This window comes from Bemisia tabaci, chromosome 10 (genome assembly GCF_918797505.1).
Source record: "Bemisia tabaci chromosome 10, PGI_BMITA_v3".
Lineage (NCBI taxonomy): Eukaryota > Metazoa > Arthropoda > Insecta > Hemiptera > Aleyrodidae > Bemisia > Bemisia tabaci.
This window is the reverse complement of record NC_092802.1, coordinates 5855972-5869581: the sequence shown is the minus strand read 5'-3', so window position 1 is coordinate 5869581 and position 13610 is coordinate 5855972. Positions and strand designations below refer to the sequence as shown.

At 37.0% G+C, this 13610-nt stretch overlaps 1 protein-coding gene across 4 annotated transcripts in view; it reads left to right on the top strand.

The window, feature by feature from the left end:
- Bap111 (Brahma associated protein 111kD) overlaps positions 1 to 13610 on the top strand; it is a 36425-nt gene that overhangs the window by 3573 nt on the left and 19242 nt on the right. For 3 of the 4 annotated variants that reach the window (XM_019040544.2, XM_019040543.2, XM_019040541.2), the window contains exons 3-9: positions 379 to 437; positions 2561 to 2605; positions 5237 to 5268; positions 5793 to 5876; positions 6477 to 6783; positions 8680 to 8790; positions 10238 to 10410. In XM_019040544.2, the coding sequence (XP_018896089.2) occupies positions 383 to 437; positions 2561 to 2605; positions 5237 to 5268; positions 5793 to 5876; positions 6477 to 6783; positions 8680 to 8790; positions 10238 to 10410 (807 nt within the window). In that variant the 5' untranslated portion in view covers positions 379 to 382. The remainder of the gene's footprint in view (positions 1 to 378; positions 438 to 2560; positions 2606 to 5236; positions 5269 to 5792; positions 5877 to 6476; positions 6784 to 8679; positions 8791 to 10237; positions 10411 to 13610) is intronic. The other variant, XM_019040545.2, reaches the window with a different exon arrangement.

The window sequence follows — 13610 nt, the reverse complement described above, 5'->3', positions numbered from 1 at the left end:
TATTTGCTTGTAAAATGTATAAGTTCTAAAACTTTTCCTCCTAGGAACTTTGTCTGAAAATGGACTCTATAAATGAGATATTCAAGAAAAACCGAGCGATGGAATGAATTCTCCATTGCCTCTCTACAGTCTCTTCGTGTGCTTGGGACACACGCTCTCTTACCTTCCCCGCCCGCCTATCACAGGGCTCCGAGAGACTTGTCTCGCTCCGACTGTACTGAACCGAGCCGGACGCACGGTCTACGTGATTCAATGTCTTTGGTACAGAGAAATTTCTTGGGGAGCATTATAAATCAATATGAAATCAATCTGGTCATCCTCTGTCCTTGATGTAAACGTTAAGTGAACGCATCATCATCTCTCATTAATCTGTTTCAGAATCATGTCTCTTCCGGCCAATTACAAGCAGATAGCTGCAGCCAGCCCGGTCTCAAATCGTAAGTGTGTCAATAATCGTAGAACCTTGTTTTATTTTGGATCATTGCTCTGTCACATTGTCTCTTTTTTGGACTATTTAGCATCTTGCATGTCTAGAAAACATCCACTTCCCCAGATTTTACTTAAAGCTTACCATAATGTGACGAGTTTATTTACTTACCTACTTTTGTTGCCAAAAATTATTCAAGATCAAGACAGTTGAAAGATCACTGTTTGCAAAGTTGGAAAATACTATTAGTGATTTTTTACTGGTTTTCTTTCTTTACCGTCTGTTTTCTTGATTTAAAAGTATTGTAACTACTTCAGGTTGTTTACCGGAATATTCCCATATTCCATATTTTTAACATGTAGAGTGTGCATACCTACCATTGGTGTTGGCAAATCACACATCAACACTAGATTTCTGACTTGAGTAGATCTTATGATTTGTTTACAAAAATATGTTGATTAATGTTGTTGAGATTTATTATATACGTTTTGTTTGTCTGAATGAATCCTTAAAAATTCAGACATTGCATGAAAAATGCAACTCATGTATGAACTCAATCTTTGGCTGATGTCAGTTTTATTCAATCTTTATCCTCCCAGCTTCTCTTTGTTCATTTTAGTGGTTGCTACGATATTTCGTGCTAATTTATTTTGAAAAAAGCCCTGCAAATCCCCTAAAAGCAATTATTTGAAGGTATCTAAACTTTAGAGGACTCTATGTTCTTTAGTGTGGCAAATTTGTCCTCCACTTAAATTTTATGAATTTTTTGTACGCACGTGTTTTCTTGAAAAGGGGTTGTTCCAAAAATGACAATGTTGCACGTTTCACCTTCTGATGTGTACTTAATTTTTTCAAAAGTAGTATGAAAGATAGTAAGAAGGAAAATCACTGGTCTCAAAAACGTGTGAGAAAGGATGAATAAGAATGTTATACTCTCTTCCAGATCTGCAATTAATGTTTTCAGCTATGAAATTCAGTTTCAGTGTTTTCATTATTTTGAAAAGCTCAAACCTTTTTTTAACTTTGGTATTCGCTGTGTAGGCTAGTTACTAACACATAGAATTGTAAATCAAAACTTCCTTACTCAAAATTTTACCTTCTACTTCCCATTAATGCTTTGTATTTTTCATCAAAATTATTGCCTCCTAAAATACTTCTCTTATCTTATTTTATTAATGCTATGTTAACATCTGGGTTTCCTACTTTTTACTCAATTTATGTTTTTTATCACCCTCTCTTTCAACTAACAATAAAACTAACTTGGAATGTCAGCAAATTGCGCTTATGACAAAAGTGGAGTTTGGCAACTGAATCTTTCAAATTTTTGATGATCAGAGAGAGCATATTGTTTTTGTCCCTTATTTCACCTTAATTTCCTTTTTTCTTAGACTCCGTCACATGCTCTTTTGTCTCATAATTCGCTCATAAACCTTGCTCAAACTTTGCAAAGGAGAAGTGTTCTGGCAAAATTTTTCTTTAAACTCGCCTCCGTAATCAAAAACTTTTCAACGGGGACTGAGATAAATGCATTACCTTAATATCCTCTAACTTCTCTAGCTCTCATCTTAAAAATTGCAATGCCCTCATGTTTTATATGGTTTTATAGACTCTTTTGTTAATCATCTAGTTAAATGCACCTTTAAAACGATTGAAGAGGTAAACGTTTAATTGCAAAGAATCACAAATACATAAAAGAAGAAAAAAATTTTATTTTTGTTTTATTCCCTCTTTGTTTTGTTTTTTTGGAACCAGGTACTCAATTTTTTTGCGTCAACAATGTGTTCAGACCTGCTTCCCTCCCAAATATTATGGTGAAAACTATACGGGGCACCTGACATTTGCATTCGAAGATTATCATAATTTTGAGAGTCGTAATCCTTACATGTAGCATTACTAGCGTTTTATTTGATCAGTTTCTGTCTTGCCTCTCTTGAAATCTCTGAAAAGAGCCCCTGTTAGTTGAATATATAGATAGTCACAATTACCAAGAATGTATCTATTGAGTGTAGCATTGATCGAGTATTGATCAGTATTTTTAGCAACTAGTAATCGTCTTGCCTCTTAGCTTTGAGCTCAGTTTGTTGTAGTTGTTGTTTTTTGTGATTGCGCGTTATTGTGTGTTTCCATATTCAGAGATGCTGTCTCCAGGGGCGCCCATGGCTACCAACATCCTTAAAGGTGAGTCCGGTGACGATTCCATTTGCGTTTCCGTCCATGCAAATGCTTTCTCATTACCGCACGCATCATCTTGTACTAAGTTTTTACACAAGACAGTGTAAAATGTTTTGATGTACTGATCCTCTGGAAATGAAAACATAATCACCTCTACAGGTGCCTTCAAAATAATGCCAGGCACCCACTGCACCTCAGAAATTAGTAACTTGAATTATGCACAATTACTTGCACCCATGTGATCACCATCATAGTTGAATACTAACTCAAACATCATATTTTGAGCTAAAGACTCCTTTTTTTCTCCGCTAGTAGATTCGCTTCAGCAAGTCTTAATTAATATTATTTAATAATGGGGACCTTCAAAAACTGCTCATCTCATCAGGAACCTGGGGAATGAGCGCTCACAATTTAATCAAGGATTTTTTTTTCAAACAAAACAATAAAGAAAGTAAAAGGATGTGATAGAGGTGCACTCAACTTTTTATCATCAAGTTCTTTTATACTTCTTTTTCACATTTAACGGATCAACTTATTTAGAGTCAAAATTTAACCAATGACAGAAGATTTTGCTCTCTGCACCAGTGTTGTTTTTGTGCATGACATATTTCGAAAAACATTTTTCATTACATCTGAGGTTGGTATGAACACAACACCATATTAATCACAGAAAGTACATTGGCAAGGAAAATTAGCATGATTCAGGTATACGTTCACAGTAACATCTCATTATGAATGAAACAACAGGAGCAATGTCTTCTCTTTTTGGATCTCATAGTTTTAATAGGGTAGCCACAACTCCCTGTACTAATTCATTGGCAAAAAATTATGCATGTATGCAACACCCTAAATGGTTTGTGTCACCTAGTGCAACTTTTCTCAAATTCTCAATCTTCTCGATTTTCACAATCTCTTGTTTCGATGTAGCAAATTGTTTCCATCTTTATCACTATGGGATCCCATTCTATATTTTTCCAATCCAACATATTGATAAAATTGGAAAACGCTGCTCTAAAATCTGATAAAAAACTTGATATTTTGAAGAAAAACTGCAAGTTTTCCCAACCGAACTCTTGATCCTGTGTTTTCCATATCATGGTCAGTCGTTAGTTTATCTCCATATGTGAGTTGTTGTGTGCTGTGAGGGTATCGTTTGAAAAATGGGCTTTTTGAATTTACTTTTTACTCTCACCAGTATGTTTTTTTGCATCTTTTAATTGTTTTTACTCATTCAAATATACTCAAATCTTCAAAAAAATCCATCGGGAGGGAGTCATTCTCTCATACTGCATTGGAGTTTTTAATTGCAGTTTTTTGACCAGTAACCCATGTTCAATTTTTATCTCTTTTTCTATCCCTTTTGTTGTGCCATTTATCGATGGACTTTACCTCCATGATAGCCGTAGAATGTTCTATGGTCAAATTTTCAGGTAGCGACTTCCGAAAGCATGGGCGCCCTCCCTGTGAGTTCACTAATTGTAGTATTTGTAAGCAATTATTTTTGTTAAAGAGGTCTATTAATTCTCTGGTTACTTCTCTCTGCGATTTTTTAACACCAGTATCATTTAACGCTTCACAATTGCTTTTTGATTAACAAATTACATTTAACTGAGGGCTTGCTAGAAAGGGTTGATTCCTCCCATGTGAACTCCAATGATTCCCCTCATTAATAATTTCAGACAATGATTTTTTTTCAATTACTAACTGCTCTTCCCAAGTATTGCACCCTGGTCAATGACACAAATATTTCACACGTAGTATTATTATGTGTGACTTTTCTCACCTTCGTTTATATATTTTCAATTTACACTCTTTTGGCACTGTGTATATACATAAAATCTGCTTTCGCTGGTCTCTGATGCTCTGGGACACATAACCGCCTTAGTCTTACACCTTTTCACAGCCATTCATTGGCATTGTTTACTTTTTTAATTCTAGAACTGTTTTTCCACCTTGACATATAATGATTTCTAAGAGCCAAAAGTAGTTTTCTATTTTCACCCCAAACTTTAGGAGCTGCAACGATTTTTAATAACGCAAGATGAAATTTTGCTCGGAACTAGAATGCTTTATTTTTTATGTGCCGTAGTTTACCAGTGCCCCGTATTTGCAGACTCTTAAGCCTGATTTTCAGACCAACTTTATTCTCAATGCTTATTGGGACACTGACCAAAAAGCTTGTGCAGATGATATAATTATGGTAGTACGTTTTACGGGGTGCCTCTCTTTAAGAGGCAAAGTGACCAAAATTCTTGAAGCTACATCAATTATTTTTGCGTCATACTATTGTGGTTTTTCAACAGTTTTGCAGACATCTGGGTAAGTAAAACTTGGAAATGGCTCTTAAGTTTTCAAGATGACCTGAAAAAATAATGGTTTCTGAGCCTTTAAATATAGATCAATTTGTGCGCAATGGTTTAAGACCTGTAGAGTCCAACTAAGTGTCTTTGATGCGTGCTTGTCCGATTTCTCCTGCAAACAAGTGAATTTAGGGTTCACCGTTTTAGTTGCAGTGCCTTTCCAGCATTTCTTCTTCGATTTACCATTGTTGAAATCATTTTATTTCTTTTATTCAAAAGCAGATATTTTATTTTGAAAAGAAATTCTAATCGAATGGTTTTTTTCCTCTGTTTTTAGAGCGGCTGAAGTCATCATCAGGATCAGCTTCGGTATGAACGTATATTTATTCATTTATATTTTTTTTTTCTTTTTTTGTTTACTGTTCATAGAATGACAGTTCGAGGCATTTGTATTGAAAACAATTCAAGAATTCTCAATAGTCAGTGATTCAATTAGAAACAAATATGGGATATTTTGGCAATATGCTACATTAAACAATCTTCCTAGAGTTTACTGAGCAGTGGTTTTGGTGATTCTCCAGTATATGAATGTGTCTAGTTTTTTTGTAAATCACCTGAAGCTTTAATCTTGGAAAATGATACTCTATTTCTTTAATTGTTCCGGGCTGATGAGTTGTCCTTTAAATTTCTCTAAGAGTCAGCAAAGGAAAGAATATAAAAAAGTTCACACGAAGTTCAACTGTCGCATTCATAGGTAAGGAGCTTGTACTTTCACAGTCACGCAATGAGTTAATTTGATTAGGAACACAAAATTTGCCAATCATGGAAACCAATCTTCGGTCTTCAGTCTTATTAATTCCTCACTAACTTTTGTCTGTTTTTTTAATTTGCAGAAAGATTCGTCTAATCAAAGCCCTTTCATCCAGTCACCTAATTCACATCCGAACTTCCATCCCCAAAAAGTCGGGAAAACTGGCGTAAGTTTAGTTGAATAATTATTACTATCGATTAAATATTGAATTTCTTTTGTCCATACCCCTGAATGTCTGTGTTTGCTTGGCTGTCAATAACTTTGATAAGAACAATAGGCAATTTGTTTACAACGTCAATCTCTTTTGTAAAAAGTAATGTAAACAATGTAATTTGACATTATGCCCATTGCAATTGGTTGTACTGTTTTTATACACTTACATAGGATTCAAACAGTCTCACAGACCTATCTCATTCAGTGGTATCAAGTAATCACCTAATCTTCACCTGTTTTTTTGCTGAATACCTACTGAAGAAATTGAAGCAATTAGCACTTTTTACCTTAAAGTTGGGTGTTTTTGTAGGAGGCAAGTGAGAAATTTGTGATTAAGAGGTAAAATAGCTGGAATGCTGCTAAAAGTCAGCATTTTGGAACTTTTTGCTTTTCTTTTTACCATCTCTCTGCAGTTTGCAGGCGAATCTTCTGTAAATGACCATAGCTCAAGCCTGAATTTCTTTTTATGAAAACTCAAACATCCGCTACTTACAAAATATTCCGAAAGGAATCTCCTCCATTGCAGCTTCTCATGCTTTTCTTTTGTGCGCAGAACGATGCCCGCGGACCGAAACCTCCAAAGGCTCCGGAAAAGCCCTTGATGCCATACATGCGATACAGTCGCAAAGTATGGGATCAGGTCAAGGCAGCAAACCCAGACTTGAAGCTATGGGAGATTGGGAAAATCATCGGGCAGATGTGGCGAGATCTGCCCGATGAGCAGAAAGCGGAATACATCGATGACTATGAGGTTGAAAAGACGGAATATGAGAAGGCTCTCAAGATCTATCACAACTCGCCGGCATATCAAGCTTACATGACGGCCAAGAATCGTAACAAGCAGAGTGCTTCGAGCAAAAGTAAGTCAATCTTATATTGTTGAAATCTTTTGGTTCTCTTTGGCTTTAAACAAGGGTAGACTGTGTTGGATGGAAGGAGTTTTTGGGGGAAAGTTTGATGAAACTTGAATAAGATTAGATTATCACCAGAGACGATATAAATAAGATTTAGATGAAGATAAATAGGATTAAATAGATGCGAAACCTGAACTCTTCATCCTCCTAAATAAAAGTTGTTCACCAACTATGTGGATTGCATTTTGCACAAAGGAACCAAGAGCATTCTAGTGTTGCTAGGAGTGTTCGAAACTCACAGGCGCCAACGCGCCAAATGCGCCTAAAAAATAAAGGCTCTGCGCCAACGTGGCCCAGAAAAATTGCCCCCTAAAAATCTGGATTTTCACAGGAAGTCACACGAGGAAAGAAAAACAAATCTATTTGAATCTAAAAAACTCAGAATTTTCAGCACTACAAGTGAAAGCTTGCTTTTTCTATTCTTCACGATTTCATTCTCAGTGCTTTTGTCTTCCCCAAGTTTCAGCTACTTACTAGTTCTGTTACGAAAACATCTTGCGTCTAACTTTTCACTAAATGCGCCGTAATATACAGGCAAAAAGTCAATTTGGCGCCTAAAAATCAGGCTTGATGCGCCACATGTCTCCTTAAACTCAAAGGTGAGTTTCAAACACTGGTTGCTAGGAATGTGCAGCTTATATTTTATGCATAAAATTACTGAAATCATGCAAAAAATCAAATTTACAAAGGTGATTTATCTTGAATTCATAGTTTATTGGAAGTGAAGCTACAACTTGTTTAGATGACAAGGTGGAGAAATGGTGCCGGGTCCACACCATTTCGCAGGGGAAAAAAAGCCAAGAAGTTCCAAAAATTACAATTAGAGTCAAAATTAAATTTTTTGAACTCTAATGCGTACCAATACAAAACTGAGATACTGATTCACTTGTTTAGATGATCAGTTTATATTTGCAATGTAAAGCAATTTGCTAAATCTTAGCAACATTGGAATGCTCTTGGTTCCTTCTTGCAAAATGAAATCCATGTGTCCCTTTTGGAAATATCAGCCTCTAATTCTCAGCATGAATCAGATCACTGCTTGAATGCGGTGCAGCAATATCGAAAGATAGGATGAGTCAAAACTCTTATCAGTCCTTTTAGTGGGTCAGATACTGAAAAGATGTTGTGTTCTGATTAATGGGTGGGTAGCAAGGAGTGATTTTTTAGGATGGACTGGTCAGAACTGTTTCCTTGAAGGAATGTTTCTTGTGTTTTATTTGATTTTCACCAATATTCTGTTGTGCTTTCAAAATTGGCATATGATATCTCTGAGCGTCCAATGGGAACTCTCCTTAGAAGATAATGATGTGATATATTCAGGTCTATTAAAATTCTGTCAAAAGACAGTATAAAGGTTTGCCACTTCCTTACAAGTAAATCTCAGGCCTCAATAGAAACTTCTTTTATGAAAGTTTTGTAGATCTATCTGATGTGCTAATTAGGCCATTTTTACAGATTTTCATTATATAATTAAATTTACCTAAATGCACGGCAACTACACTTGCCAAATTTTGGGTATAGAATGGAGCCTGAACTCTTATCTTCAAAAATTCTAAAATGGCCTTAGTTTTCATCCATTTAGATACTGTCAGTTGTGAGATAATGGAACGATGTTGAACCTGTCATTTGTACCCCCTCCCCCAAGGAGTGACTAAAAACAAATAAGCTATAATAATACCCAGCGAGAAGAGTCATTTTTTAATTCATTCAGTGTCTACACCTCTACTCTTGATTTCTTATCCTAAGTCTTACGAGTATTCCTTGCTGCAAAGTAGCTGAAGTGCTGAAATTTTTTAAACAATTTTTGGTGCAGTGTTTAGAATGAAAAGTTCATTGTTACAGATCAAAAACAAGAGGAGGACCGTGATACAATAGAAAACACTCGCTCTTCATCCGGTAAACAATCTGCAGCAGACCGACGTATCGACATACAGCCTGCAGAAGATGAAGATGGTGAGAAAGTTTGTCATTACTTAAATATCTTTGTTACTACGCAGAGAAAAAAGGACTATGTCAAAGAACTCAAGGTTGAGGTATTTGCACCACTGTTCAGAGGAGTTGCCATGTCCGGCATCCAGCCAGTTTCAATGGGCATGTTAAAAACTTTTACTAGAGCGAAAATAAGAGTTGTTACTCACAGAAAATGGTTCAAAAATCACGATGAGCGCACTGGCCAAGTTTGAAATGCACTCTTTATTTCACAATTTGCATAAGAAATTTCGTTTTTTCGAGCTTCCCGCTTCAAAAACGATACTTCGGCACAGGTGAACATTTCGTTAGATGAGTCATTCCATCCAACCCCTGCTCACAAGGATACTACGCAATATTCAACAAAGCCGACGCCAATCTGCCAAAACATATATGATGGGACGACTATTCTTACTTCTAACTACCTGATGACAGTCGGCAAGTTTACATTAACACATTTTTCTCGCGTTGATAGATATCTGCCGTGATTGACCTCGTGCTCTCCTCAACTTGCACGCTGAAGCATCGGCCATGTTGAGCAGGGATTGAATGAAACGTCTCCTCTTACGAAATGTTCACTTGTGCCGTAGTATCCTTTTTGAAGCAGGAATCTTAAAAGAACGCAAATTTCTTACGCAGATTGTGAAGTTCAGATTGTATTTCAGAATTTGTTGATGCACTCATCGTGATTTTTGAGACATCATTAATAAGGAACAACTCTTATTTTTGCCCTAGTAAAAGTTTTCAACAGGCCCATTGTGTACATATTTGGTAAGCAGGATTAGCTCATCTTTCAAAGAGAGCTTTGAAGCATTTTTCTCATGAGCAAGCCTTTCCGAAAATATCCGTCCGCAAAGATATGATTTTTAACGGCTCTCGAAGGAGCTTGTTTTAGCGATTTACACTATCTTGACTTTCCTCACTTCAGTTCTCCATAATGGCTCTGATTTTTATAATATCAACTGATGCAATGTGTTCCTACACAAATTTTTTTGTATGTATTAATGATGACATCTAAAATTAATTTAAATGACTGTAATTCAGGATTTTTAAAACTATTAAATAATACTGAGTATTTGTGGATCCTAGGAAGAACATACCTCTGTTGGCAGTCTTGTGCTTGAGCTTGTCAGTAACAGTTAAACAAGAAATATTGATATTTTTGCGTATTTTATGGCCCTTAAAATATATTGCTTCCTTTAGCTCTTTCAATTTGATAAATGTTTATTACAGTGCCAATTGTTTCAACTAGCACTGTATTGCACACTTTGTGTTCTCCAAGTGAAGTGCAAAAGTATAAAAATGCATTCTATGTCCCTAGTCCTGTTAAATAATTCATTTCCTGACGTCTATATGACCCATTTTTACCGTTTTTGTTTGAATTTTGAAGTATGAAACTTCTTACTGCTACTAATACCTCTTTTTGCCTCAGACCAAGATGAAAGCTACAGCGTGAAACACATTGCCTACGGAAGGTATCTGCGTAATCATCGGTTGATAAATGAAATCTTCTCTGACTCGGTAGTGCCAGATGTTCGTTCTGTTGTCACAACAACGAGGATGCAAGTACTGAAAAGACAAGTACAGTCTCTAACAATGCATCAGGTAAGACTACTTTTGATCACTCATGGTTAGTAACTTTTCCGAACAAACCCTTCGAGATTGTTTCCAAGAGTATTTTTGGCAATGATCAATACGGATCGTCACACAAATTAATCTCATTGTGACGCTTCAAATGAATCTCATTGTAGAGATTGTAATGTCGACATGTAACTATTTGTGGCAAAAGTTTTATACAAGAACTAGTCGTGATTAGCTCGCTTTGCGAGCTGACACGTCTAGCCGGGGAGTGCCCCTGGACCCCAGTTCTACGCTTCGCGACGAACTTGCGACTCGCTCCGCGAGCCGCCACCGCCCCGCACAGTTTTTAACATTGATGAGGAGACAACATCTATGTCTTAATCTTCTTTTTCACCAAGTTGTACAGAAATTGATGTTCTGGGAGTCCGGACCGCGTTTTCGTGCGGGGCCGCCATCTTGGATTTGGAAATGTTGAAAATCGGACCTAAAATTCTAATTTCCCTTCGAAATACACCTCCTAATACCGAATTTCACAAAAATTGATGGATCGGAAGCCAAGATAGCAATTTAGACAACGTTCGTCATCTTGGATTTTTGAATTTTGAAAATCGGACCTAAAATTCTAATTTCCCGTCGAAATACACCTCCTAATACCGAATTTCACAAAAATTGATGGATCGGAAGCCAAGATAGCAATTTAGACAACGTTCGTCATCTTGGATTTTTGAATTTTGAAAACCGGACCTTAAATTCTAATTTCCCGCCGAAATATACCCCCTAATACCGAATTTCACAAAAATCGATCGATATCCGGAAGCGATATAGCATTTTAGGCCACGGCCGCCATCTTGGATTTTGAAATTTTGAAAATCTAACCAAAAATTCGAGTTCCCCGTCGAAAAGTACTCCTGGATACCGAGTTTCACGAAAATCGATAGAACAGGAGTCGACTTAGCATTTTAGGCCACGGCCGCCATCTTGGATTTGGAAATTTTGAAAATCTGACCAAAAATTCGAGTTTCTCGTCGAAAAATACCTATGTATACCGAGTTTCACGAAAATCGATCAAACAGGAGCCGACTTAGCATTTTAGGCCACGGCCGCCATCTTGGATTTTGAGATTTTGAAAATCCGACCAAAAATTCGAGATCCCCCGAGAAAAATACCCCCGCTTACCAATTTCCACAAACATTCGTCGAAAAATACCTCCTAAAACCTTAAATTTCGTCTATAAGGCAGTGACGTCACGCAACAGGATTGAACCTGTTCGGCGCGATGCGCGTAAACAACCGCGTATCTCCAATGTAATACTATATGGAGAAATAACTTTTCGCTCTTGCGGGCATCCGAGGCAGCGGATTTGAATGGGAATAATTTTAATCAACTCCTCATTACAATAGCTAAGCGTGTACCAATTTTAAAGGAAATCGCTTCGGCCAATTTTTCTCTAGGGGGGGCAGAGTGAGTGGGAACAGCAGCTTTATATAGAGTAATTTCACAAAAATCGATCGATATCCGGAAGCGATATAGCATTTTAGGCCACGGCCGCCATCTTGGATTTTGAAATTTTGAAAATCTAACCAAAAATTCGAGTTCCCCGTCGAAAAGTACTCCTGGATACCGAGTTTCACGAAAATCGATAGAACAGGAGTCGACTTAGCATTTTAGGCCACGGCCGCCATCTTGGATTTGGAAATTTTGAAAATCTGACCAAAAATTCGAGTTTCTCGTCGAAAAATACCTATGTATACCGAGTTTCACGAAAATCTATCAAACAGGAGCCGACTTAGCATTTTAGGCCACGGCCGCCATCTTGGATTTTGAGATTTTGAAAATCCGACCAAAAATTCGAGATCCCCCGAGAAAAATACCCCCGTTTACCAATTTCCACAAACATTCGTCGAAAAATACCTCCTAAAACCTTAAATTTCGTCTATAAGGCAGTGACGTCACGCAACAGGATTGAACCTGTTCGGCGCGATGCGCGTAAACAACCGCGTATCTCCAATGTAATACTATATGGAGAAATAACTTTTCGCTCTTGCGGGCATCCGAGGCAGCGGATTTGAATGGGAATAATTTTAATCAACTCCTCATTACAATAGCTAAGCGTGTACCAATTTTAAAGGAAATCGCTTCGGCCAATTTTTCTCTAGGGGGGGCAGAGTGAGTGGGAACAGCAGCTTTATATAGAGTAATGCATTAGACATATTAGAAATGAAGGGTGTCTAGCGAACAGGATAACCGGGAAATTTCAGGGAAATCAGGGAATATGCAAAAACCTGGCATGTCAGGGAATTCAATTTTGCTAGCGATCTTCGTGTTGGGGAAACATCAGGGAAATTGAAAAACACAGATTTCTCGGAAAGTGCTTCGCAAATTTTACTCCGAAGTGATTTCTACCAGAATATCTGCTGCTGTCTTTTAAAGAGGAGTATCGTTTTGGGCCTTTTCCGGCCCCACCTGGATTTTGCTGAATGTTTCATATTTTCAAAGTACTAGTCCTAGATAGACTCTATGTCAAATATTTTACCGGACGGAGTTCGTGCAAAGGTGCAGCAGCGCCTCAAACCCAAAATCCTGGCATTGAAAAATCGTTATTTTCGTTGACTTTTTCGACTGTTTTCACTTATTCAACAGATGATCTCTATGTATTTTTTTGCGTACTTTCCATTTCTGGCTTTTAAAAAGGCCTCCAATGAATTTTAAGGGGCCTTACAGTCCATTGTTGCCATTTTGGCCCATTTTCATTGTTTTCTTCAATTTTACACACGCAGAACTCAATTTAAACCAAGAACCGTGTACGTTTTTGAAAAGAACGCCTGGATGGGGATTTGATCTTCACCCACTGAACTTTTATTTTTCAGTTCATTTATAATGGTTTCCACTTCATAGATATCCGTCGGATGTAGTACACATGTATTTTCTATTCTAGGCACTACTGCTAGTGGATCTAGATTGCTTTTGATGAGAGTAACCCTTTCTTTTATCGTCGTTGAAAATGTATTGTATTCACTCATTATTTCATGCGGTGGTATTTTATTCCTATTTTCAATCAAATTATTTTTACTTTTTTCTTTGAAATTTGAGTTTCTCTTCACTTGATCCCACAGAGTTTTAGACGGGTTTTTACTATTGTTGATTGCTTTTTGAATACGCTCCGACTTTTTTCTTTGTAATAATGTCAAGTATTTTCTTTGAAAACTTCTAAAACTTCCATTGGC